A 25,170-nucleotide genomic window follows, 5' to 3' on the forward strand; every position below is an offset into this window, starting at 1 on the left:
AAACCAGTGCAGTCTTCTAAACAAGGATTAACTCTACCAATTTTGGCACAGTTTCCAACCCTGTACTCATAAAACATTTGCAGTTCACAGTGTCTTGTGTGAGGTTTGGATGATGGAATATGAAAGCAGTTCTGGGATCTGGGTAAGAAAATGTATTCATTAAAGAAAATCTATTTGCAACCTAAATTACATTAACACTTGATCACAGTAAAAAAATGAAAGAGTTAGAAAAAAAAGGGAAGGAAAAAAAAGTAAATCAAATACTGTGAACTGTGTGGCCCTTAACATTCTGGTTTAATTTTCATGCTGATTTGAAGATGACACTGTAGGTCTTCCATACAAAGTAACAATTGACTGCAAACCTCAGTTTAAAGTTCTGGAAATAAATTGTTTATACAAATAGCAAAATCTGATATTTGGACTTGCTTTCTTTTTAATTTTCTCCATTTATGTTGAACAAATCACGGGGAAATAGAGACTGTTTCAGAGGTGTCCTTAGGGAAATGTACTAAGGTTACGCCTTGGTTTCCTGTAAAGGTCCTGCTTCTTCTCATGCAATATGTGAATGAAAATTGGATTGCTGTGTGGAAGTAGGAGAGCTGTGTGGACTCCTCTATAACTCATCTGTGGTTCTCAATCAGAGAGAGCCCAATTCCCAGAGCAGGCAAAATGACGTGAAAAGAAGCAGCTGTCCAAATCCAGACACCAGCAAACTCAGTAGCTGTTTTCATGATGCTGTTAAAATTCTATGTCAGGTCTATTCTCTAGAATTCCCAACACCTCCTGACACTTGTCCCTGTGGAGTGACTGTTCTCTGTGTTTGCTGCAGCACGGCTGTGGGAACTTCGTACGCGTGATCCAGTCGTACAACCGCACCCACCTGTACGTCTGCGGCAGCGGCGCCTTCAGCCCCGTCTGCGTCTACGTCAACAGGGGACGCAGGTCTGAGGTAACTCTCTTCTCATTCTGGCCCCTCACTTCGTGGTCCACCCTGCTGGTCTGAAGCAAAATCTCAAAGTTTTGGAAATGCAAGAATCAGTGGTCCCAGTAGGTTCCTTCACCGTTAAATAGCAAAAGAGCAAAGGTCCGCAGTTTTCTTACGTGATACCAGCTAGAAGCAAAGCCATGGTCAAAAGCCATGACTTAAAAATGACTGTTGTCCAAAATATGAAATATATGGACAATATTTGTCATATATATATATATGTCAAATATATGATTGTCCACAGTCATACCAAATGCTGGGGATACATTTGATAGTACTTTTTATGTGACGTTGTCTGGTGAATTCATTCCTACCATTTGGTGGAAAAATGCCCAAGAAACGCTTGAAAGGAAACAGCCAGTCAGATGAGAAGTAAAATACCAAGTCCACTTTTTATAGCTTCCATGTGTTACTGGTTCCTTGGAGAAGCCCTTAATTTGGCTAGCTATTCAGGTTAGGTTGACTGGAATTCAGCTTAACACCATCTAGATGCAGTCCCAGTACAGGAACTTAACCTACTGCACAAGTTTTGCCCCACTAGATGGTGCCCAGGTGAAGTTGGTAAGTTTCTCTTCCCTGTAAAATCATACTTTTTCTAGATAGATCTCCAATTTTTCTATAATCATTTTCACTGAATGTGTTTTCAGTATAAGTACCAGATGTTTCAGAAGTGCATGGTCCAAGTTTCCTGATTTGAAAGTGAAATGTTTGTTTATGTGCAAATGTCATAGGTAATAAATTAAGCAACCAGAAAGAAAAAGAAAGGCACTTAAGCAGGAGGCAGCACCTCAGTAGCTTTTGGGTCAGATTCATGTCTGCAGGCACAGGGGTGTGCAGTGTATTTTCCAGAACAATGTGGAAGCAGATGTGTTGGGAAGGAAGATCAGAGGGTGCTACCTGGAGCTTTGCCATGTGAGGGCAACTTTAAAAGCTGGGCTGGCTTCTCAGGAAAACACTGAGAAATTCATCAGTGATTTAATTGGGAGTAGGATGAGAATTCTGGCCAAGATCCAAAATTGCTGCAGAGGGTGCCAGGGAGGTGATTAGTCAATGTTCCTCCAAGTCAGTTTGCATGGTATGATCTCAGTGACTTTTGGTAGGTCCCTACCTGGCTCCAGCTTCCTTAACAGAGCATGCACTCACAATCACTGCACTTTCAATGCTACTAAATTATCTAAAAGTAGAGATTATAAGCCTGGATTTAAAAGCAGAAATGAGCAGAACTAAGTAAGTAAATCCATCCTTCTGGTTAAAAAATTCTGCATTGACTTATTTTGATGTATTATGAAACAGGGCTCACCTTTCCCCAGCATTATTCTATTTCTTGAAAAATCATTTAAAACATGAACGGTGATCTCATTTGTCTTTAATTAATGTAATGCTCTTTATCATCTTAAGTACTGGTATTGCAGCCCAGAGAAGTTTGAATCTCATTATTTTAGACTGTTTGTAGATGAGATTGGAACAGAGGGGAGGGCAGGAAATGACATTTTCAGATGATGCAAGATGTTAAATTTCTTAAATGAAAAGTAAAGATACATGGCTTGGAAAAGCAGAACCAGTTTCACTTAGCCTGTCTGTAGAGCTGCATGCCTATGATCAATTGATTAAATAAACTGCTGTTTCAGACGTCTGGAGTCTGTGAGACACTTGACTGTAGGCACTTCATGCTCAAAGCCATCACTGTGCAGGCCAACAATAGCATAACAGTTTAAACCCAAGAATTTCCTTCTGAACTCATTGCATATATCTGTGCATGACTAATTGATAGAGCAGTATGAGGAGCTATGTAATGCTGATGGGACTAGTGAAAATTCATTTTTTCCTCTGCTTGTATCATTTCACCTTCAATATGGTCCAGTTTTCAATGCACAAAAGGTGGTTTTTGCACGTGCAAAATGAATATTTTAGAAAGCACATCTGCTTTTCTCTAGAAGCTACAAAGTCTGACAGAGTCATATCCAACAATCATAAGAACTGGGCCTGTTTTGCTCTTCTGTTTCCAGGATTCCACATAACTCACAAAATGTGGGAGTTTCATCGATGAGGCAAAATTTTGCCCTTTTCCCTGAAACAGAGGTTATAAAACAATTAATTTTCTTCTTTGGCACACTTAATACTTTGGTCTTTGGTAATTACTCCCTCAGTCACCCAAATATATTCTAATGTCAAAGTAAATGCAAACAGAAGAAAGTGTAATCCCTGTGTGAAATAATTATAGACTAACTAGTATTTTAATATATATGAAAATCAAGTGTAATCCTGGAGCTAGTTTAGTGGAGGAGTAATGGGCATTTTGAATTGGTAAGTAGTGGTTTAATATAGTAAACATGGATTAGAATCAAGCTGCATATAATCTAGAAGTGAAAAAAAACAACAAAGAAACCACCCAAGATCACATTAGAAACTTCATACTTATATTTTAACAATGTTTAGAGAGCTTGTTACTGAAACAATAGATAAAATCTCTGAGATTAAATTAGGCAAAACAGAAGAGGGGGAAAAGAGAGGGAGCAGTCATATGAAAACTTCCTGCTGCAGCTGTGCACTTGAACTTGGTGTAATCTTCAATTTGCTGGTGCCAAATGGCTGCTTAGGGATTTGTGTGGCATCCCCACTCCCCTGTGATTTACATTAACTGTTAAAGGGAATATCAGGAGTTGCTGCCCTTTCTCAAATAACTAATTATTGGCATTCACCTCACAGAAGCCTTTCTTTGGAATTTTTGTCAGTTTTTCTTTTGAAATGTATAAGTTTGGTTATTTCTTGTTGTTGGGGTTTTCTTCTTGCAATTGGGTCTTTTGGCCTTTTATTGAAGATTGGAAGTTTGTTGTGGGAGCTTAAGAAGCTTTTGGAATACAGTGTGGGGGAGTCAGTGTGTGTTGGGTCAGCTTATGTCTGCCATTACTGACTGCAGTTTTTAAGGAATGAGCTTGGGCCTGAGTCATTTCTTGCTGAGCACACTGTGCTGGTATCGCTGGGAACCAAGAATTGAAGAGTTGCACCAAAATGGGCAGATTTTATAAAGATTTTCAGTTTGATTGTATTTTAAGCTGTAGTCCAAATTGCTTCTAGTTTGCTAAATGTATTTCCTGTTCATAAAGTACATAAGATATAAAAAAATCCCTGTACCATGATTTCTTAAAAAAAAAAAAAAAAAATCAGGAGATGTCAGGCTATGGTAAGAGGTATAGATAAATCATTTATCACTGTGGATTTGGAGCTCTACACATAATCCAAGAGATAGTATTGAGAAAAATAAGTGTCATTTGGGGGATGTTTAGAGGTCTGATAACTCAGTAAAGACTCAATGATTTATGCCATAATCTAATGACAGTTGTCATAAGAGATTTCTATTTTACTTGTATTATTGTTCTAGTGGCTTTATTACAATGTCCTAGACAGTTATAAGTACACCAATATATTCAGAAAATAAATGATAAATAACTTCAAAACCACAGAAGCAATCTCCACGGATATTATTGCAGAGATCAGTCAACCTTTCCTTAAGAGAGACACTGGGAATATTTTTTTGATTCAGTGTCTTAAATTTATAACAAGAGTCTTGATAATAACCATGTGTCAGTGTTATCTAACAAGCTGATGGAATTCTGAATACAATACCAATAGTACAGGGAAGATGCCCAGTAGAGCACTGTTAATAGAGCATTGCTAATGCTGCAAACAGCCAGGCATAAAGACCAGCTTAGATCTAATGGTTTCTGACATGAGAAGTGACACAGAACTCTCCTTTGCAGGAACAAATCTTCAAGATCGACTCCAAGTGTGAATCAGGAAAGGGACGCTGCTCTTTCAACCCTAACGTGAACACGGTGTCTGTTATGATCAGTAAGTAAAGATACCCCAGGCTGCTGGGGTCTAAACCCATGTGGTCATGTGGAGGGTGGGTTGATGGAATGTCCCAAGGGTGCTGGACACAGAGTTCAGCCTCCCAGGAGTGGTACCTTTTGTCTGGCTGATGGGCACAAGGGGTGGGTCCATCTGTGTTTCAAGGCTTGTGTAAAGCTTGAGGTGGGTGGACAAATGAAATGCAGGAATAAGTTATTGAAAGAGGGAGAGAGGCACAGGAAACAAAAGGTTCTCCCTTTTCCAGATTACACATTTTTTTCCCAGGAATAGTTTCATCTTCGCATTACCCTGTCTAGCATTTATACTTGAATGGTTTCTGACCTTGCTCATCCTAGACAGCACTTGTGTTTTATTTAATTGTTTTTAAAATCTCAGAGTAGCCAGGAAAAGAAAGCCTGAAGACTTCAGATGCTTTGAATTTCATTTTTGTTGTCATTGCTGCTGTAGACCCCAGAAACTATGGTAAAGCTCTTCATTCTTGAATTGGCTTTATACCAAACCAGTTTTGCCATTTTCTTCCATCTGAAAGGCCAGAAAGTGAAACAATAAAGGATTTCTGCTGTGCTTGTTGCACACCTACGAGAAAACTGAAAGGGGGGAATACACTTTGTGCAGCCTAAGTCATCTGCAAAAGATACTTTTCATTTTTTCTACCAGGAAGAGCTGGAAATACATACTCAGTGTAACCTGACCTTTCACATTTGCTGTGTGTTCACACACTTCTAGTGCCAAAGCCCTGATTTTTCAACGTGCTCCTTGCCGTATTTTTGGCTATGAAGGGAACAGCAGTTGCACAGATTTTTGAGACTTTCTTAGTAAATAAAACTTACTGCACACAGATACTCTGTATTTCACCCAAGATTTACCAGGGAGCAATGTTCTGTGTTTCTGCCATTCAGCTTCCTCTGAAATCAATTACATCAATTACATATTGTGTGAGGTATTTCCTTTAAAGTCTTGTAGATCTTAAGGAAAGTGTAATACAGTCTGTCTTATATGGCCTGTTTAAAATATAGGTTGTCTTTTTTTTTTTTTTTTTTTTGATTCCTGGATATACATTTAGTACAAAGGATAAGTATTTCTATTCACAGAGATGTGAACTGAACACCTTTAGAGAACAGGTAAATGCTACCTAGACATCTCTCTGAACCTTGGCTGCACTTACACCTTTATCTCAACAGTGATCTAGAGACAGTGTTTACAGACACCCACTGTGTAAAGAAAATGTTTGTTCAAAGTCAGTGATAGGTGAGTCCACTGCTACTCATTGCCATTCTGGTGTTATTAAGTGAAGTGACTGTTTCCCTGTTTCCTTTCCTTGTTCCTTCTGGATTTTATATACCAACATTAAAGAACATTGGTTTGGAATTCTTGTTTGTACAGTAAGCTGATTTTTCCTACAGTAGATCTATGGCAGCTTTGTTCGTCTAAATAGACTTTTCATTGTCTTCCTTGATCTCTGTTATGTGGTGAAGGAGACCTTCCCTACAGTTTGTCTTATCTTTCAGGGCATAGTTCATCTACAAAGTTTAAATTATTCCACCAAGGTCAAATTCCTTTTAAAAAGAGTCCCCAGATTGAGTTTTATACTTTGTGTTGAAAGTCCAGTCACTTCAAAAGCCTTGAGCTCTAGTGAATTTGGCCTCAGCATTCATGCCAGAAACATGACCATTTTCTAAGTCTCAGCTCATGATGTAATGAGGGGACTGAGCCAATGTACTGGACTCACCTTTGAGCTTTCTGCAGGAGGAATTCCCTCCCATTGCTTCAGAACATAGTAGATGCTACCAGACCAACTAACTCTTCCACAATAAAATAACCCTTTCTAAATATAGATGCAATTTCTTGACCATTTTGGGCATCACCTGCCTGGAATACAGCAGGAAGCTGATTCACCCTTCCGGGGAAAGTGGTGCTATAAAAATAAATTTGAACTTTGTACAGTTTGCTACCATACAGAGATGCATTTGCATCCAAGCAATGAAAAAAGTGCTTTGAAGCAGCTTGGCAATACTAGTGTGCAGGATGCATGACTTTCTCCCCACCACAAGTATGAGATATTTATAAAAGCAGACATATCTCATCGATTCAGTAATTCCCCTCAGTAACAAAGTGGAGTGAACTCATTGTGCTGTGCAGACCAAATACTGTGTGGAATTTAAGGATTTTACCAGAAGGAAGTGGAACTGATGGATCTCCCCTGATACATGATTAGCAAGCTGACACTAGGAATGCTTAAGACATAAGTAATACTGTTGATATATAATAGGATTAAAATTACATAGTGTAGTACTGTTCTGAAGTGTGTATGTATATGTGTATGCACAGGACTGTACATAACATTTAGTGAGAACCATCAACCTGATCTCTTTCAACCAATTTGTTTCATAATAAGAATAAAGTTCTGATGGATATAGGCAAGGAGGCAAATATACAAAATCATTTATAAATTTGTCTAGATCTAACATACTTCTGTCAATACCTACTCAGAAGTAAATGCTTCAGCAACATGCAGCAAGTACATTGCTTAAATCCCCTTGTAGAAATCTTGTCATCATGGGGAGAGGTGAGAGCAGAAGAATGGCTGCTGGATGCCCTGCCAGGGTTCAGTTCAGGCTCCATGTTAGCAGCAGAAAAGCAAGGTCTCCAGAGTTTTGATCCTCTCATGAGCTTCTCAATAGTCTTCCATGCTGATTATGAACACACACACACACACACACACACACACACACACACACACACACACACACACACACACACTCAGCATGAAAATAGCCTCAAGTATTTCTGAGCCTGTGACTCTTGCCAGCTTGACCACACTCTCTGTGTAGTCCAGGAGTACAGACAAAAACATCAATCAAGGGACCCAGCTGTCCTGGAATGTATTCAGCCACCACTCCCACTCTGAGAGTTAGAGTTTATTTTAGCTACTGTTTTCTACTCTGGGGTTTCATTGTCATTAGTCAGTGGAAATTGCTTGGTTATTCACAGAGTAGAAGATGATAGTATATGTAATTATAATTGTAATTATATATACATATGTTGATGCACACACACAGACTGAAACAAGCAGCTATCCTGACTGATGGGCTGAGTTTTAAGCCCTGCACAGGGAGCAGAAGCTCCTAGTTCTGTTGATGTAGGAGTTGCATGTCTCATTCTGCTCAAGCATAATGACCCTCTACTTAGAACCAAGTACACAACAGGGGACAACTGTTGCTCTGTATTACTCTGAGTAAAGTTCAGTGATATGATTGTCTGGCCTCTGCAATACTGAAGTCAGCTTGAGGCTGCCTGGGGCAGCCATAACAATGCTGCTGGTAAAAATTGGCACTGATCCGCTGACTGCAATAGATGTTGTGCCAATTTACAGCAGCAATAAATTCAACCCAGTCACTTCAACTACTTTCCTAACCAAAAAAAAAAAAAAAATTCTTTGAAGTGCATGCTTAATATATTGAATGTGATACTTTTTGATAACACTAGCCTGATTCTCCAGTGGTTCTTAGCAGTACAAATGGGGCAACTGAACTTCCTAGCAAGAATGGTTTCCAATGTATGCAGCTCTGCTGTGGCATGTAATGGTACAGTTCCATAAAGTCTCTAAGAAAAATTTGATTACTCTCATGCATTCTAGTTTGAGTCTTTGTAAATCAGAGAAAACCTCATTCCCATGACCCCGTATTTGTCTGTATAGACTCCTGTGTAAATAAAGATCTGATGAATATAAAATAAACTTTTTTCCCAGAAGTCATAACAATTCTCCCTCCATTTCAATTCTTTACAGATGAAGAGCTTTTTTCAGGAATGTATATTGATTTCATGGGGACAGATGCAGCCATTTTTCGCAGTCTAACCAGGAGGAATGCAGTGAGGACTGACCAGCACAACTCCAAGTGGCTGAGTGGTGAGATGCCTTCAATTTATCAGAGTTTTAATGGGTATCACAGAGATTCTGCTTTCCATTTGCTTAAAAAAAGACCTTATATTTTAAAGAGCTTGTCTCTGAACTGAATTTATAAAGAACCATGAAGAAATGTGTGTAAATACAAACTGTAGGCAATGCACAGATGTAGAGGGATTTCTGCAGGAACCAAGCTCCTAGACCCTACCTGAGGGCCTTTTTTTGCATTGAGGCTGAACCAAGCTCTTTTGTGGTCAAGTGTATGAAAACCTTTCCAATGGCAATTGGAGGCAGTCTGATTTCTAGAGAAGTGCCCTCACCTGTAATGAATCAGATATTGCCTTAAATCAGTGTTTGATTCTAAGCCGCCAGCTTCAGATAATTCAAGGTGATCCAACTCTACACAGAAGATTCACCACTACTTGCATTCAAAATGTGTGCAGAAGAGTGTCCCACTGTCAGAGAACTCAAAAACTCATTTCTGAGTGGAATCATTATTTGATTCACTGACATCACTGTGAAAATTCTCCCTGTCTTTACTGGTCAGAAGACTCCTTCCAATGAAACCAATTTAAATTAAAATGGTAGCAACCCCTCTGAGCAGAGGTAGCTATGAAAGGTTATAAACCACCTAACACAGCAGTTACAGATTTAAAAAGCCTTTGGGTATATTAAAGTAAAAAGTTACAATGGTTTTGTCTTAATATTTTTATGGCAACTTATTATTCTTGTCTGGCTGTGACTACAATGAAATCACAAGATTTCATTCACAAATTCATTTCACTATGAAAAGGAATCTACATCTGCTCTCTTTTTTTTGTTTTTGTTATACATTCTTACATTTACCTGTGCACCCTAATGTGTGCATCCTAAAATGAATTAAAGAAAAAGAAAATTTAAAAATGGCTAATTTCTGGAAAATCTACCTGTTCAAAACAGGTACTTAAAAGTACAATTTATCTCCGTGTTCTTTTAGAGCCAGAGTCATGACATTTTGTTATATTAATTGAGAATAGACTTATGTGAACAAAAAAATGCTGCAGTTCAAAATGAGTTTTATGTCAGACATTCAGCCTTTGTATCAGATTGTTTCAAACTTTGTACTGCACTTCAACTGAACAAGCAATCTTGCATGATCATTGAAAAGACAAAGCCTTCATGCAGGGAGAAGGGCCACTTCTTCCTTCAGTCAAAGGAGGTATTCTAGGGCTCCTGCACTGTCCATTATATGTTTGCTGTTAAGGTTATAAATTAGTTTGTTCTCTCCCTAATTCTCCTTTGTAGTGTTTTACACATACATTTGATTATGTTTACCAGCCTCTGATACGAAGTCAAATGCTGCTCAAGCATTTGCCTACCCTTCTATCCTTTTCTGGGTTACACAAATTGTTTTCCTCTCTTATTTTTGAACCTTATTTGTTATATTCCTAAGCTCTTCCAGCTTTATTTTAAGTTTTGTCTCAATGAGACTTTCCTTAAGAGCCCCAGATAACACCCTGATTCTTCCTTCTTCCTCAAAATCTTTGGGTCTCTGCAGTAATCCAATACCATTGCAACTGGGCTGCTCCTCCAAAAATTTGCTGTGAAATAAAGTTTGAGGATGCAAGCACATATGGCTACCAGCATGGAGCCATTTACCTGTTGATATTTGGTATATTCAGCACTTCCTTGAAGCAGTCAGTAAATGTCAAATCATTCATTGCTTATACTTATACATCTTTTGGTTTCATCCTTTCGGTAAACTTTTTTGTTTCAGAGCCTATTTTTGTGGATGCTCATGTTATCCCAGATGGCACTGACCCCAATGATGCCAAAATCTACTTCTTCTTCAAAGAAAGACTCACAGACAACAGCGGCAGCACAAAGCAAATTCATTCAATGATTGCAAGAGTGTGCCCAGTAAGAACTGTTTTGTTTACCAGGTTGCTGGGATAAACTGCTAGTGTGACATGATAATCTAAAAGACTAAATGTTGGAAAAGCTTTTGGTTTGACCAAATTTCCTGTTTCTGTGTCACCATTCATAATTAAGAAGCGCTGTTACTTAGCTCAAAGCTAGGGTCTGAACAGGTTATATATATCTAACTGCAGGTTGTATATATCTAACTATACTTGTAAGAATATGGAAGTGTAGAGGTTCAGGGATTTGTGTATTTCTCTGACTGAGTCAGAATAGTTACCAGTGTTGAGTTTTCCAACTTGCTGTCCTTAGCACAAATAAGACAAATTGTTTTCTTATATAAAAATGAACTTTAAGCAGTGAAGGCATTCACACATACACACTCAAAATGGTTCATGCACATCAGAAATACCAAGCTTTTAAACTGGTGGATTTAACTTTCAAATGCAGTTTTCATTTTTACATCTGTTCTTTCTGCTTGCTTACATTGATGCATGTGTGAGCCTAACTTTAAAAATGTGCACAGGAAATTTAAATTCAGGAGTTGCGGCTATTCCTGGGCAATAATTAATTTTTTTTCACAGCACTCCTCATTGTCTCTATTTCTTTTTTTTTTTTTTTTTTTTTGTATCTCTAATCAACTGTAGATGAAAAATGATTGAAGCAGCTATTAATATCTCTGTGAAATCAATTTTTTTTTTAATGAGAGAAAAATTATAAATGCACAATTGCTGCTAGCCTATTCATTCCTTCTTTTGGAATGCTTCAGGAAGTTCATTGTGAGTGTTTATATAGTCTCTGTCTTTAATTTGGGTTTTCTTTAGAATTTGATGCTTTGTGATGTTGTTGTACCTGGGTGGGAAGGTGTTTGTCCTTTTCTGTCAATATGCTGAGGCATGTGATCTCTTTTATAATCTCCATTCTCTGTATTTTAGTGAGAGTGCCTAAAGGCCTTTTTGGGTTTTGCAAGAAGACATTTCACACAATTATGGCTGTATTAGGTTTTTTACTGTTATGATGAAGCCCAAATGATTTTTTTAAAGACCTAAGCCTTTTTAGATTTACACTGAAGCCAGTGGCAGAATCCCAAGGGAAATTAAAATAAATCTGAGCCATATTTGTATACTTGTACACATATTCATGTATTATCACCTTTAAGACTGACAAAATATATAACCCATCGAAAAGTCTCCTTATGAGTCACCCCAAATGTTGGATTACCAACTCCAGCAGCATCAGTGACACATGCACAGCACTTTATTGAAATCCCATTTCAGTAGCTTCTACATTTTGGTTTTTCTCTTTCCTTGGGTGACATCATTTTGTGCAGTTTGAAGGACACTGCTCTTATATAAGGCATTCACCAGCACAGTTGGTCAGGACCTGTCACCTCAGGGCTGCATCACCTGGTTTGGCAGTTACAGTTCCCACCCTGACTAATGGAAAATTGGAAAGATCCATGAGTGAGCTGTGAGCAAGCCATCTTGCCAAGCTAGCAAGACCTGCAACAGTGCATCACTAGCTTGACCCAGACTAGCTATCATTGCTGAATACTGTTCAGAGCATCCACCTCATGTGCTGGTGTGCTCACTAGGTCAGGTGCAGCTATGCTGCTGTCAGGACTAGAAAAAACATCCCTGCATAGAACCATGAGACCTTTTAGAGATAGCATGGACTTTATCCTGGGTGTCACTGGGTGATGTAGAGCTCCACAGTCACTTCCAGTCAGAACAGCATAGATTGCTGATGCACAAAAATCTACTGCCCAACCCTCCAATCCTGCTAGCCTAGCAGAGAAAGTCCACTCAGAAAACTAGTTCTTGGTTTGTTCTGCATATAGAATGCTTAGATGAGGGGATTTGGCTTTGTCCTATCTATTTTTTAATATTAAATTTACCAGATAATTATCTAGATAATGAATTAACCTGAGAAAAATGTGGGAAAGCCCAGTAAAATGTTAGCTGTGTTTTATTTCCTATTTTCTGAAAACAATGTTCCTTTCCAGAATGACACAGGTGGTCAGCGCAGCCTCGTGAACAAGTGGACAACATTCTTGAAAGCAAGACTTGTGTGCTCAGTAATGGATGAAGATGGAACAGAAACTTATTTTGATGAATTAGGTATCACAGAAAACATTCCTTAAAATTCCATCTAAATGCTATGCCTTGTGCATATTTGATGACTGATTTTCATTCAGTTTCTTAGTCAAGTTGGTAACAGTGAAATCACAGCACTAGAAGCCCATGACAAAATTCCCCTTGCAGTTTTGTGACAGCAAAAATAAATTCTTCATAAGTCTGTGTAATTATAAGGTAATTAAGGTAATTAATCTTGACTGTGTAAAACAATGATGTATGTAAAGGATTAATTATTGGAAGGAAACATCTAAGTGACTCTCTTATGTTTTGCTGCTGGCTTGGATTACATTAGAGGGTTCTTAACATCCCTTTGAAACTGTTTCTTACAGCACTGTGTAACATACAGCTTTTCCATAATGCATTTTTTCTATTTTTGATCACAGGGCAGAGTCATCAGTTTGGTAATTCAAGATAATGCTGATAAATCCTGTTAGTGGCACTAGCAATAGCACTCTCCATAGTATTATTTTTCAGGAATATTCAGTCATAAAAGTTTTTGTTTCAACTATTTTGTGAAAAATACTAGAAATATTCAATGCACAATCTATACAGCAATGAAAAGAGGTTTCTTTTAATGAAGGAATTAATAGATGCATAGCTTGATGCCTACATTCCTTACAACACTACCAGAAAGTTCCAAATTCTGGGTTTTCTGTAGTTGAGATGTGCAAAATCATACTTCTAAATTCATGTTATTGAAGTTTTGGTATGTGCTTTACTATAAATATAAATATATAAAATATAAATATAAACATAAATCTATATATACCTATAACTATAAATATACCTATAAATATAACTATAAATATACCTATAACTATAAATATAAATATAATGTAAATTAAATATGAATGTGAATGTGAATGTGAATATTATAATGTACCCTGCACTGGGTCCGCATTTGGTTCTGATTTTGTCTCCATTGTATCCTCTCTCTTTTCCTTTTTATTATTCCTGATTCCACCATAGCAAATGGGGTTTGGAGTCTTCTTGAGTTTATATATTTTCAACTGTTTGGGGTGCTTGTTTTAATTCAGGGTTTCAATGGAACCTGATTGGGCCTAGGAGCAGATCCTAACTTGCTCTAGCTCAGAATGTGCAAGGTGCTTGGAGGACTGATTTTCTGAAGTTTGCAGTGCCTCAGCTCTGCCACAGCAGCTCATCTTTCAGATCTGTGATTTACCAACCCCCTCCTCTTCAACAAAGCAGTAGGATAACTGCTTTTAGTTTCTTGTATGACAATATGTAGGGCCATAGTGAATAGGAGACAATGCTCTCAGCATGGGCTCCCAGCACAATTCCCTAGCAAAGGGGAAGAATACAGTCACAGCTGGAAATTCAGAAAATGGGGAGAGAGCAAACATGATTCTGTGTTCATGTATAATTCAGGAGAGTATAACACTTCCAGTTCTGCATGGTGAAGTCTTTTGCTTTTGACATATTGAAAAGAATATTTAAAAAATTCAGCGGGTTAAATGAAAGAGCCCCATGAATTAATGGATAGCGAAAGAACATATTCTGTGATAAAAAGCTCACACAGTTCAGTCTTTTTTGAGTTGTAAATTAAGTTTAAGAGGTAGCATGATTATAGTTATTAAAAACATTTGTAAGGAGAAACTGTCAGAGATTAAAGTAGTTTTCACTGAAGTGTAAAAAAAAAATCAGCAGATCAGAGGTAATAGTGGGTAAATTCATTTCAGTGAGGAGGTACAGCTTTGCACAGTGCAGTCAATAAATCACTACACAACAGGAGGCAGGAGTTTTACATCTCTCACAGTCTTTACTGCAAAGCTGTCTGACATTCATATCATGTTGAAAATGCTCTAGTGAGGGCACTTCAGTGCATTCTGGACAATAAAACACCTAATTTCCCTGGTTTTGATTACATCCATCTATGGGAACTCTTTGTCTTTAACCTAGTGCAACTTAAATGTTTTCCTACTGCTTAACAACCTGCTGAAACAAGATACAGCTGAGAAAAATGTGTGACATAGATCCTGAATGTATTTGAAATTCTTTGCCGTCTGTCTCTATAAGGCTAGAGGGCATGGAGTTAATTTCCAAATTTGTTTCTGAGTGTTTAAATGCTAGATTTATGCATATATGATCTGTTCATGTGGAAAATCTCCTTTTCCCCATTCAAGTCTGAGATAAAACTACTGTTGAGTTTAGAAGGATTAACATCATCAATTAAATTGGAAAATAAAGTTTTTCTTACTATTCAAAATGTTTTTCTTTCTCTTTCTTTCAGAGGATGTGTTTCTCCTAGAGACAGATAACCCCAGAACAACGCTCGTGTATGGAATTTTTACAACCTCAAGGTAAACATGGAGATTTGAAAAAAATTACCTGAACTGCCTAAATTTCTGCATGAAAGGTGAAACTGATATTTTGTGGATGAGGCTGTGCTGGGCAATTCTGTGTGTGTGCCGTGGCTGTGGTTTGCATGCAGGAGTCTCAGGATCATTGCTGTTGGTATCTATGTCAGAGCTGTGCTTCTTGGAGCAAACTGCTTCCTGACATACTGTCAGCTGCCACTGGGAAAACATTTCCATGGAGGGCCACTTGTCACTGCTCAGCAGTGGAAAGCTAAATGACTTCAAGGCAGTGAACTCATGTGGCATCTGAGAGCACTTAGCACCTCCTGAAGAACATCCAGCACCCTGAAGGATCAAACCAGGATATCTTACATGAATTCATGCAAATCATTTCCAGTCTCTCAGCTGGCTGATGATCACAGAGATGGTAAATAACCATATTGGCTTCAGTTGGCTACAAAAGGACAAGCTTAGGTGGCATCTGGTCACCTCCTTGCAGCCCCCTGTTTCCAGTCAATTATATTCACCTACTGTCTGGTTCAGAAAGCGTTTACTGAGCTCCTAAGGGTGGTGGAAGCACCTAGATATGGCTTACTATAATGAAACTCTCCACAAAGACTCCAGGTGGACCAACAGATTCTTCCACCTCTGCCTTTATTTTTTTATTTTTCCTCTTGCCCTCACTGGGTAGTGTTAACAAAAAGTAAAATTGGTTACTATCCCCTGATTTCTGATATGCTACCCTTTATTATTTAGATTATAGGTTATTATTTATTATAGATTATAGTTATTTCTTACATTCATAGAAGTCTTCTTAATAAATTATGTAATTTATTATTAATAATTCCTTTAATGGCAATTTTTAGAAAAAAAATCCTTTCAGATTTTTTTTTCTCCAAGACTTTTTTCACTGGGATATAGGGGTCTGCTCACTCAAATGTATAAATATGATAGGAGAATGTGATTCTATGATATTTAATTGGGAAAAAAAACCCATTACATAAGTTGTAAACTTAGGTGCTATCTATAATTCCTATTTCACAAAAATAAAAAAGGATGACTTTATGTTTAGTAGTAAAACCACACTTATAATTAGGTTGGGGGTGCAACATGACTGAACTGGAAATACTTCTACCTAATTTTGGTATATGTCAGTGGAAGTAAGATTTAAATCACAGGAACATATAAGGTGACAAGAGAAACCTTCCTTTTTTCCTGGCTCTCAAGCTGTTTTCTCTCTCTATTGAGAAGTTTTTGCACATGTGTTGGTCTATTCTTCCTTTATTTTTGTTCAACTCTAGGTAAAACATGTTACCTAGTTAAATACAGAAACCATAAGGATTTTTACTCCCTAATAGTTCCTGTATCTTCATCTCTGTCGACTTCCAACTCATAACAGTAGCAAGAGAGAAACTTCACAGAAAGTAGTAGCTACTAGCATTTTTATCTAAATCATACAGATGGAAACTGAGTAATACTGAGCTAAATTATCTTAGTGTCATAATATGCTGTAAATCTAACATAAAACATCTGGAAAGACTAAATGCATTTCTCAAAATCTATTAATACCTAGTAAAATTTCCACAAATACCATAATCCATGTAAAAGGTTCGTTCTGCTAATCCATATATAGCTGAGAGCAGTGTGGATTTCACTTCTATTGTTTAGACACTATGTGTAATGTTTTCAGTCTTTTTTCTGGAGTGTTTTTTCTTCTTCAATTGGAAACAGTTACTTGGATTATCTTCATCCTACAGCTAACACTAGGCAGATTTTAGACTGTCTGGAGTTTCCATTTTTTAAAAATAAATACTGCAAACCTTGCATGCAGCGAGAGGAAAAATGAGGGAGCTTAATCACTGTAGTCAGCCTTAGTATCAGTCTGGAAATTTTTCCCCTTGTGCCCTTCATCATCATGAGGTGATGGAGACCATTCAGGGATTGTGCTACCTGGACCCATGTCTGAATCTAGAGCAGTGGGAAGAACATGCCCTTTTCTTAGGTGAATCCCTGGGTTTCCCTCAGGAAGCTTCAAACTTGGGTCTTCTGAAGACCAGTTTTATGGGTGGATATGAGGACTATAGAGGAGTAATTCATTCACAGCCTCATCTTGTCCCCATTTTTTTTTGAAAAAAAAACCAAAAAAACAAAAAAAAAAAAAAAAAAAAACCACAAAAAAGCTGGAAACTGATTATAATAATCCAAAAAATTTGTAATTGCTCTGGATGTTTTGATTAATATTTTAGCCATGTATTTTAAGAGGCTCATGGAGATCTTGTGGTTAATATACTGGTAGGAGTTCTGGAAACCTGTGCTGAGCTTGGCAGTACAAAGTTTATAAAACTCCTGCCTCACTGAAGTCAGCAATATTTTTGCCATAGATTTAACTGCAGCCGGATTATATTTCTTCTATATTTAGCATTAGGAAATATCTGCAATCTTCCTTTTGCACAGTAGGGTAGTGCCTGCCTCTCTCTTTTTCCAGTTCACTGTTCAGAAAGGTGCTAAGTCTTAAGAAGTAGTGGTGCATATTGGGCAGCTAGATTAGTTGATTTAAAATGTTTTAAATCAATATAAAAGCAATAAATTGTATATCATTTTATGTTAGAGGTATCTTTCATCATTGGACCATGCACAGTTATGGAAAAGCTGAAAAAAGGTTGGTAGATTGCCATGCTAACTTTCTCTTGTCTTCCAGCTCCATATTTAAAGGCTCAGCTGTGTGTGTGTATCATCTGTCTGACATCCAGACTGTGTTCAATGGACCATTTGCACACAAGGAGGGCCCAAACCACCAGCTGATTCCATATCAGGGCAGAATTCCATACCCACGACCTGGCACTGTAAGTACAAAGATGTTTATTCAGTCTTGCCAATTGCTTGTCTTTGTTTAATGCATAAATAAATATTATTTATTCCAGGAGAAAAGTCTGTATGTGACTGTGACAGTTACAATTCAGGACTATTTTATTTGCTTTTCAGTTGCCTGCAAATCCAACTGCAAATCATGTTGTGTCTAGAAGTCTTCTAGGAAGAATTAAAAGTCATGTAGAATGTTAGTTGTTCTTTCTGCTTCAAAGGTGATAAGAATTTATTCATTAGATGATAGTTCCCTTGTTTGCAAGCGCATTTCCGTTTTGGGAGTACATTTGAGCAAAATGTAGCTAAATAAACAAGCATGCAAAGATAGAATTGTTAGTGTTCCACAGGCTGAATCCAAATGTCTGTAAGTCTATCTTCTGTCTGCTTGGATTTTCTTTAGTTCTCTAGAATCTTGCACCTCTACTCAGGTGCTTAGGAGATGTAGTGGGAGATTTAGAGAACAAGGTTTCTGGGACCTGTCACTTGACTAAGTCATACCATGCCAGGTTCTGAATCTTAGAAGAGAGACCTAGAAATAAAAGCATTTTCTTGCCATGCAGTTCACCATCACCTTCCTTGTAAAAATGCTTTTTGTGTGCCTTGTTTTCACGACTTCCTTTCATTCTGTCAGGGGTGTTTTTAATCTTCCAAAAAATTCTGTACACAATTAGAGCTAGCTCTGTTTCCGAGTTGTGAGCATCTCATGAAATATTTAAACAAAACTATTGTTTCTTCTCACTCTTCAATTCATGATGTATACAAATTGCTGTTAATCCACTTTATTCTTTCTTTATTTACTTACCTTTTTTAACTGTTCTTAATTTATATGTAGCAGAAATGTAACATCTGATATTTCAAGATGTTACAGTTCATTTAATAAAGAATGCATGAACTTTCTCTAGAATCATCTCTGAATCCATATTTGCTAAATGAAATATGGTTGTGTGGGTGTGTGTTGACTCCTATGAAGTCTTACAGTTTCTCAAGTATCAGAACAAAATAAATATGCAGAGAATCATAAATTATTTCTCAACAATACAGTTATATTATTTAGAATAAAACTTTGGTTCTTTTCCATTCATCACAGGAAATTAAATTTTATTTTAATTTTGCCAGTCCCTATGGGAATCCTTAACCATATCACTATTTCAGTCTGATTTATCTTTATGCTGCAAAACCTTGTTCTTTTTTTTCTTTCTCTCTCATACATAGAATAGCTCAGATACATGGAATAGCTCTCCCTGTTCACACAATCCCTGTTCACACAATTCTTCACGACAATTTAGTGCAGTTGCTGCTGGCTGTAAGAGTTAAGACTTTACATTCCCAGATCTCTAGAATTAACTAATCAATACCTGACATTCCACTAAGGTCTAATGCTAGCATTGGTCTTTCCTTGCAATTAGTTCATACAGCTCTAATCTCAAGAGTGCACTGAGGCTTTAAAAAAAGGACCCATTTAAACAGCAAGTTTCACATTAGTCACATTTCAGAGTTTCTTGCAGCTTCAGAGTGTTTTGTCTGTATGTGTTTCCTCAACCACTGCCATGTTTTTCTTGGTTCACCTCATGGAGGCTTACGAGGTATTCCAGCTGGACCTAAAGAAATTGGGCAACACAACAGAAAGGGGAAAAAAATCAGATTTGGATTTAACATGGTGACAGAAACTTTGTACACTTTCCAGATATGCCCATGAGCTCTGAATTGGAAGATAAATTCTTATATTGTATCTCATAGAGATTCCTTTAGATGACCATTGCTCATTTTGGATCACTGGCTTTTGTGCTTCCTCATGATTCAGCCACAACACAGTATCCCTAAGTCATATTTTCTGAGATAAAATTTCTTTGGCTTTGCTTTTATTTCACTGCCAAAAAAAAAATTCCACTTTTCAATGTATGCTACAAACTTTATTTTTCCAAAGCATTTGTGAAAATTGGGATGTGGGGATTTTTTGCTGCTCAGAATTTGTGCTCAAGATTTGAAATGATTAGCCAAGTTTGCAGTCTGTGGGGCTTGATCTTCTTTTCTCTGGAATGTACTTTTTTGGTAACTTCTGGGATGCTGGACTAGACAGGGATGGCTTTTTATATGACATGGAAAATCCTACTTTGCAGTTGCCTAAAAAGATATTCATGCTAAACCTCTGGGTAGAAGTGAAAGTTCATCATGTTGCAGAACACTGGATAAACAATGGAAAGGCTTCAGTGTAGCTTCAGTAGGATTAAATGAAGCAATACATTCTTTTGGCCATGATCAACTCTGCAGTGTTTGGCTGGCCTTCACTAAATACCAGTGGTTTCTTATTTCTCCACAAGCAAAACTTACTTATGGAAAAAGAAATACATAATTGGCAGCTTGCTACTAAACTCAGTGATGTTTGAGGGTAGTTCCCATTCTTCAGAGTTTGCAGAAATAGTTTTTGTACCTACAGCATATTGGAGAATATGCTGTACATTAAAGGGTTCTGATAATCAAGTGTAAACATGAAATTGTGTAAACAAGTTCTTGAATGAGCTGTGAAGGATGCCCATTCAATCCCTCCAGGAAAGGGAGAGCTTATGGGTTTCTTCAATATCATCTTTTGCTTGTCACTGGTTTAGCAAAAGAATTAATTGATTAAACATGTTTGTAAAAGCTTTGCTTGGAACAATGATATAATGTAAGTTTTTAGGGTCATGCTGGTGTGAATCATAGCACAGACATTTTTGCAAGAAGTCACAGACAAAAGTCTTATGACTCCAACTCAATAACAGAAGGGTTGAAAGTATCAGAGAAAGACTTCTAATTGAGCTATGTGAGACAGAAAAGTTTAAGTTGAACTGTTTGTGAAACAGAATCCCTCTTGAAAGGAACTGAGGTCTGGCAAAGCAATACCAATCTTGCTAATGACTAATGCAGTTCTTTTTTAAGCATTTATTGCTAATCTTAACAGATAGTTCCATACATTTTCTGGAATGTGGATGAATATGCCGGAGAGGATAGAGCAAGCAAGATAATAAGAATTGAACTTTGTGAGCAATCCTAGAGCATTAACATAGAGCATCTTTTCTAATGAGAGCCAAAACAAAACCCTTAGGATAAATATGAGCCCAGAAAAATAAATCAGCAAGGATGTTAGATGAAAGAAACAGCCCCTGTCTGAGCTGAGTTCTGGTTCTTCTTACTGAAGGGCACTGATGCCAGAGCAACTTCTTTTTGAGAGCTCCTACCAGAGCTGTTCTACTTTGTATAAATAATTAACTCCTAACTGAGCCAGAAGATGACTCTAAAGCCTGTGTTTAAGCTAAAGTCCCCTCTCTAGTGGTTTCCTGGTATGCCCAATGAGTAGTTTGTTGGGTGCACAATATGGAGCAGCTTTTAGCAGTGAGGGTAGAACAGGCACTCCTGCCTGTGGTTACGGGGATGCCCCGGGAGGTGAAAACCCAAATTCTAACATTGCAGCTCATCAGGTAGGTTGGACACATGACTCACATATCCCCAGAGAGATTCCATGTCTCTCAGAATATGATTCATTTTATGTAATTTTAGCCATCTAAAAGCAGGGTGTTCAGTCTGAATTACTGACTACAGAGGAAACCTAAGAATAAATGCCTGACTTTAAGAGAGTAGGAGTCAGGTGAGGTAAATCTCTCCCTAAGCTACTGGCTATTTTGTGTCTGTGGTTTTGACCAGAAATTCCATCCTAGATGTAAGAATGGCCCTCATCAAAATAAACAAATTTCCATCAAATGCTTTTTTTTTGATCAAATCATTTTCCCATTGGAAAAATACTGTGTGGAAACACTTCTGAATATCTTCACTACTCTGAGGAGCATTTCACAGCTCAGAAATATGGTAAGGGGAAAAAATGAAAGCTCAGGAGCAGCAATAAGAAGTGAGGTAGTGGTAGCTGGAAAAAAATCAATTAAATTAACATAAGTACATGGAGAACTTTGTACCAATTACTGACATAGCTCTGATTTCTTCACAGTCTCCTTTAGGTTTCAAACTCAGTAAAGAGTTGAGTTTTCTAAGATGGCTTTTATTTTCTCGTGAGGCCCAGAATGCCTCTGGGATGATTATTTGGATGGTTCTTCACTATATTTAAAGAAGCATCCAAAGTATTCATGGACTTCAGTTACTCCTGAGGCATAGAGGAATGTATAGACAACCTTTTCAGATATAAATAAGTTGTTATGGGAGTCCCTCATCAACTCCATGTTATTTCTCTTTCAAATGAAGATGAGTTGCAGGCCCTTTAATCGTCTAATAATAAACAAAATGAAAGAGGGATATTGGCCAAATTGCAATTAAGTATCAGATTTTGTTTTCTGCCTTTGAACTAATTCTGTAAAAAAAAAAAAAAAAGATGCATAAGTTTGATATCTTCCCATACCAATCTCTTGGATTTTTTTTTCCAACAGGCAGTTTAGAAGCATAAAACATGTAGAAATAGGTTCAGAAGTAAAGATCTTTGCCATCAAGCTGGATTTTTGAAAGTGCAAAAATACATTTTTGTTTGTTTTATCAAAAGTGATGGGAATTAAAAGTGTAGCTATTGAACACTTCATTCCCCTTACTGGAATATAGTAAGTTTTGGCCAAGTGCCAAAACTTGGCCAAAACAAGTCTGAAGTGCTCTTTTTGGGAATTTCCTTTGTCAACTAACTGTCCATATTTGTAAATGATCTGGAGATGAAAACTCTCTGAGAGATGATAAGTACTGATCATCTTTGCATGTTCCTTGCAGTGTCCAGGAGGAGCCTTCACACCCAATGTGCGGACAACCAAAGAGTTTCCAGACGATGTTGTGACCTTCATTAGGAATCACCCTTTGATGTTTAATCCCATTTACCCAATCCACAAGAGGCCATTAATCATCAGGATAGGAGCTGACTACAAGTATACAAAGATTGCTGTGGATCGAGTGAATGCTGCTGATGGGAGATACCACGTCTTGTTTCTTGGAACAGGTAAGACAAATTTGGCAGCATTCATTTTCCTCTGTTGCAATCAACTCTGATTTTTACAATTTATAGCTTTCAGAACTGTTTGTTTACATGTTTGCAATCGACAGAAATGTTATAGAAATCCATGAATCCTCTTTACATTCTGTGTATTTTTCTTTTTACTATAGACGTCATTATGTGCAAGAGGTACAATGTATTGATCTTAGTTTTGAGACAAAAAACAACACTGATATATATTTTATTGGATCTAAATTACAATACTTCTCTTGAATGCGGTTTGTCTGCAATATGATTCAACATTAGATTTTGATGATCTGCAACACAAGAAAAAAAATACCAAAATCTAGCTTTATAATTTTTTTATACTCTCACCATCATTATTTAATATATGCTGTGTAAGCTACTTCTGAAGAAAAGCACGAACTGATCAAGATGTTGCAAAGGCAGAAACAACTCCTCCAGAAAACAGTAGTAATATGGAAGTACTTAGCAGAGAAAAAGAAACAAATGGTTTGAGTCCTAGCAGTAGTGGACACAGAGAACTTGATCCAAGTATTCTAAAATAATTTCTGTCTAATATAACCTGCATTTTGTTTTTACTTACATCAAATTTGAATCTGGTGTTATGTGTCTGAATTCTGCAGGGAACAGGTTAAGTGATTCTTGCACTGATCAATTTAGATTTTTTTTAAATACTCTGATATGAATCACACCCTTTAGATTGAAGCAGACAAGTGGAGTGGTACTCTGACTAGACCCTAAGACTCACTCACATCTGAAACTCACACTGGTTTAACAGGGCATTGGAGGTCAATAAGCACAAAGACTAATCTTTTTTACTTTTTTTTTACTTTCAAGTAGAACGAAGGAAAAGAACTCTAGGAGAACAAATATATGCCTGAACATCAGAAAATGATTACAGAAATGGCTTGCATTGCTTTTATGGTTCACATATTATTGGGGCCCTGGTTGTTTTCTGCTTGTAGAATAACTGTGTCTGCCAACAAACTCACATAGGGCTGGGAATAACCATATTGTTATATTAGATTTAGGAAGCGGGTGCTAAAAAGCCTCTTAAGAAGGTCAGACTTCTACAGGGAAAGGATTAAAAGTAACTCTCATCACTCTTCTTATAGAAACCTCTGCAACTATCAAAATCAGCAGGGTCCCTATGTGCCAAAGGAGGCCAACTGCACACTGTGCTGTGTGTGCAGAAGTGTATTCAACCAACAGGTTGATGGAAGGGATTGTTTTCCTGTATTTGGCTCCTTTTTTAAGTACTGTGCCCAGCTAAGGGCTCACCAGTACAGAGAAAACATTGACCTAATGGAGCAAGATCAGTTGAGGGACTGTATAATGTGATGCTTGAGAAAAAGCTGAGAAAATGTGTTTGTTCAGAGAAAGCTATGGGGAGACTTTAATGCTGTTGACAGCTATCAAATGGGTGGGTACAACTACCTAGTGGGAAAAAGTCATATAGGGACTCTTCTCAGGGTGCTCAGTGCCAAGGTGAGGGATTTCAAACAGTGGAAAAAGGATCCAGAGAGGTTATGAATTCTCCATCTTCAGAGATTCAAAAGGTTCAAAACACAACGAACATAGCATTGAGCAGCCTGCTCTAACAGGACTTGCTTTGAGTGTGGGACTGCACCAGATTTCTTCTACAGGCTGCAGGTTTCTGCAGCTCTGTGAAAGGAAAACAAAACCACTTAATTCATGTGAGGTTTTGGATGGAGAAAATGAGAAAGGCTAAAGCCCAGCAAGAACTCAATCTGGTTACTGCTGTAAAAGACAATAAAAATGTTTCTATAAATACATTAACAGCAGAAAGAGAGTTAAGGAGAATTTCCATCCTTTACTGGAAACAGTGAAAAGGCTGAAGTACTTGATGCCTTCTTTGCCTCAGTCTTTATTAGCAAGACCAGTTCTGCAGGCTCCCAGCCCTTGAGTTTGAAGACAGGAATAAGAAGCAGAATGAAGCTTCCATAATCCAAGGAGAAGTGGTCTACTACACCCCTTAGATGCACACAAGTCCTTGGGGCTGGATGGGATCCACCCAAGGATACTGAGTGCTCTCCAAGCCACTTTCCATCATTTAGCAGCAGTCCTGCCTAACTGGGGAGGACCCAGCTGAGTGGAAATTATGTGATGCCCATCCCCAAGAAGGGCCACAAGGAGGATGTGGGGAGCTACAACCTGTCAAGCTGACCTCATGGCTGGGAAGCTTATGGAGCAGATCATCT

General features: G+C 37.7%; 1 protein-coding gene across 3 annotated transcripts in view; it reads left to right on the forward strand.

The window, feature by feature from the left end:
• Window positions 1-25,170, forward strand: part of SEMA3C (semaphorin 3C) — a 118,482-nt gene that overhangs the window by 69,888 nt on the left and 23,424 nt on the right. For all 3 annotated transcript variants that reach the window (XM_009086866.4, XM_018910325.3, XM_050970225.1), the window contains 8 exons: window positions 830-949; window positions 4,744-4,834; window positions 8,643-8,762; window positions 10,516-10,658; window positions 12,664-12,778; window positions 15,048-15,117; window positions 17,813-17,957; window positions 22,708-22,930. In XM_009086866.4, coding sequence (XP_009085114.1) covers window positions 830-949; window positions 4,744-4,834; window positions 8,643-8,762; window positions 10,516-10,658; window positions 12,664-12,778; window positions 15,048-15,117; window positions 17,813-17,957; window positions 22,708-22,930 — 1,027 coding nt within the window. The remainder of the gene's footprint in view (window positions 1-829; window positions 950-4,743; window positions 4,835-8,642; window positions 8,763-10,515; window positions 10,659-12,663; window positions 12,779-15,047; window positions 15,118-17,812; window positions 17,958-22,707; window positions 22,931-25,170) is intronic.

This window comes from Serinus canaria, chromosome 1A, assembly GCF_022539315.1.
Source record: "Serinus canaria isolate serCan28SL12 chromosome 1A, serCan2020, whole genome shotgun sequence".
Taxonomy (NCBI): domain Eukaryota; kingdom Metazoa; phylum Chordata; class Aves; order Passeriformes; family Fringillidae; genus Serinus; species Serinus canaria.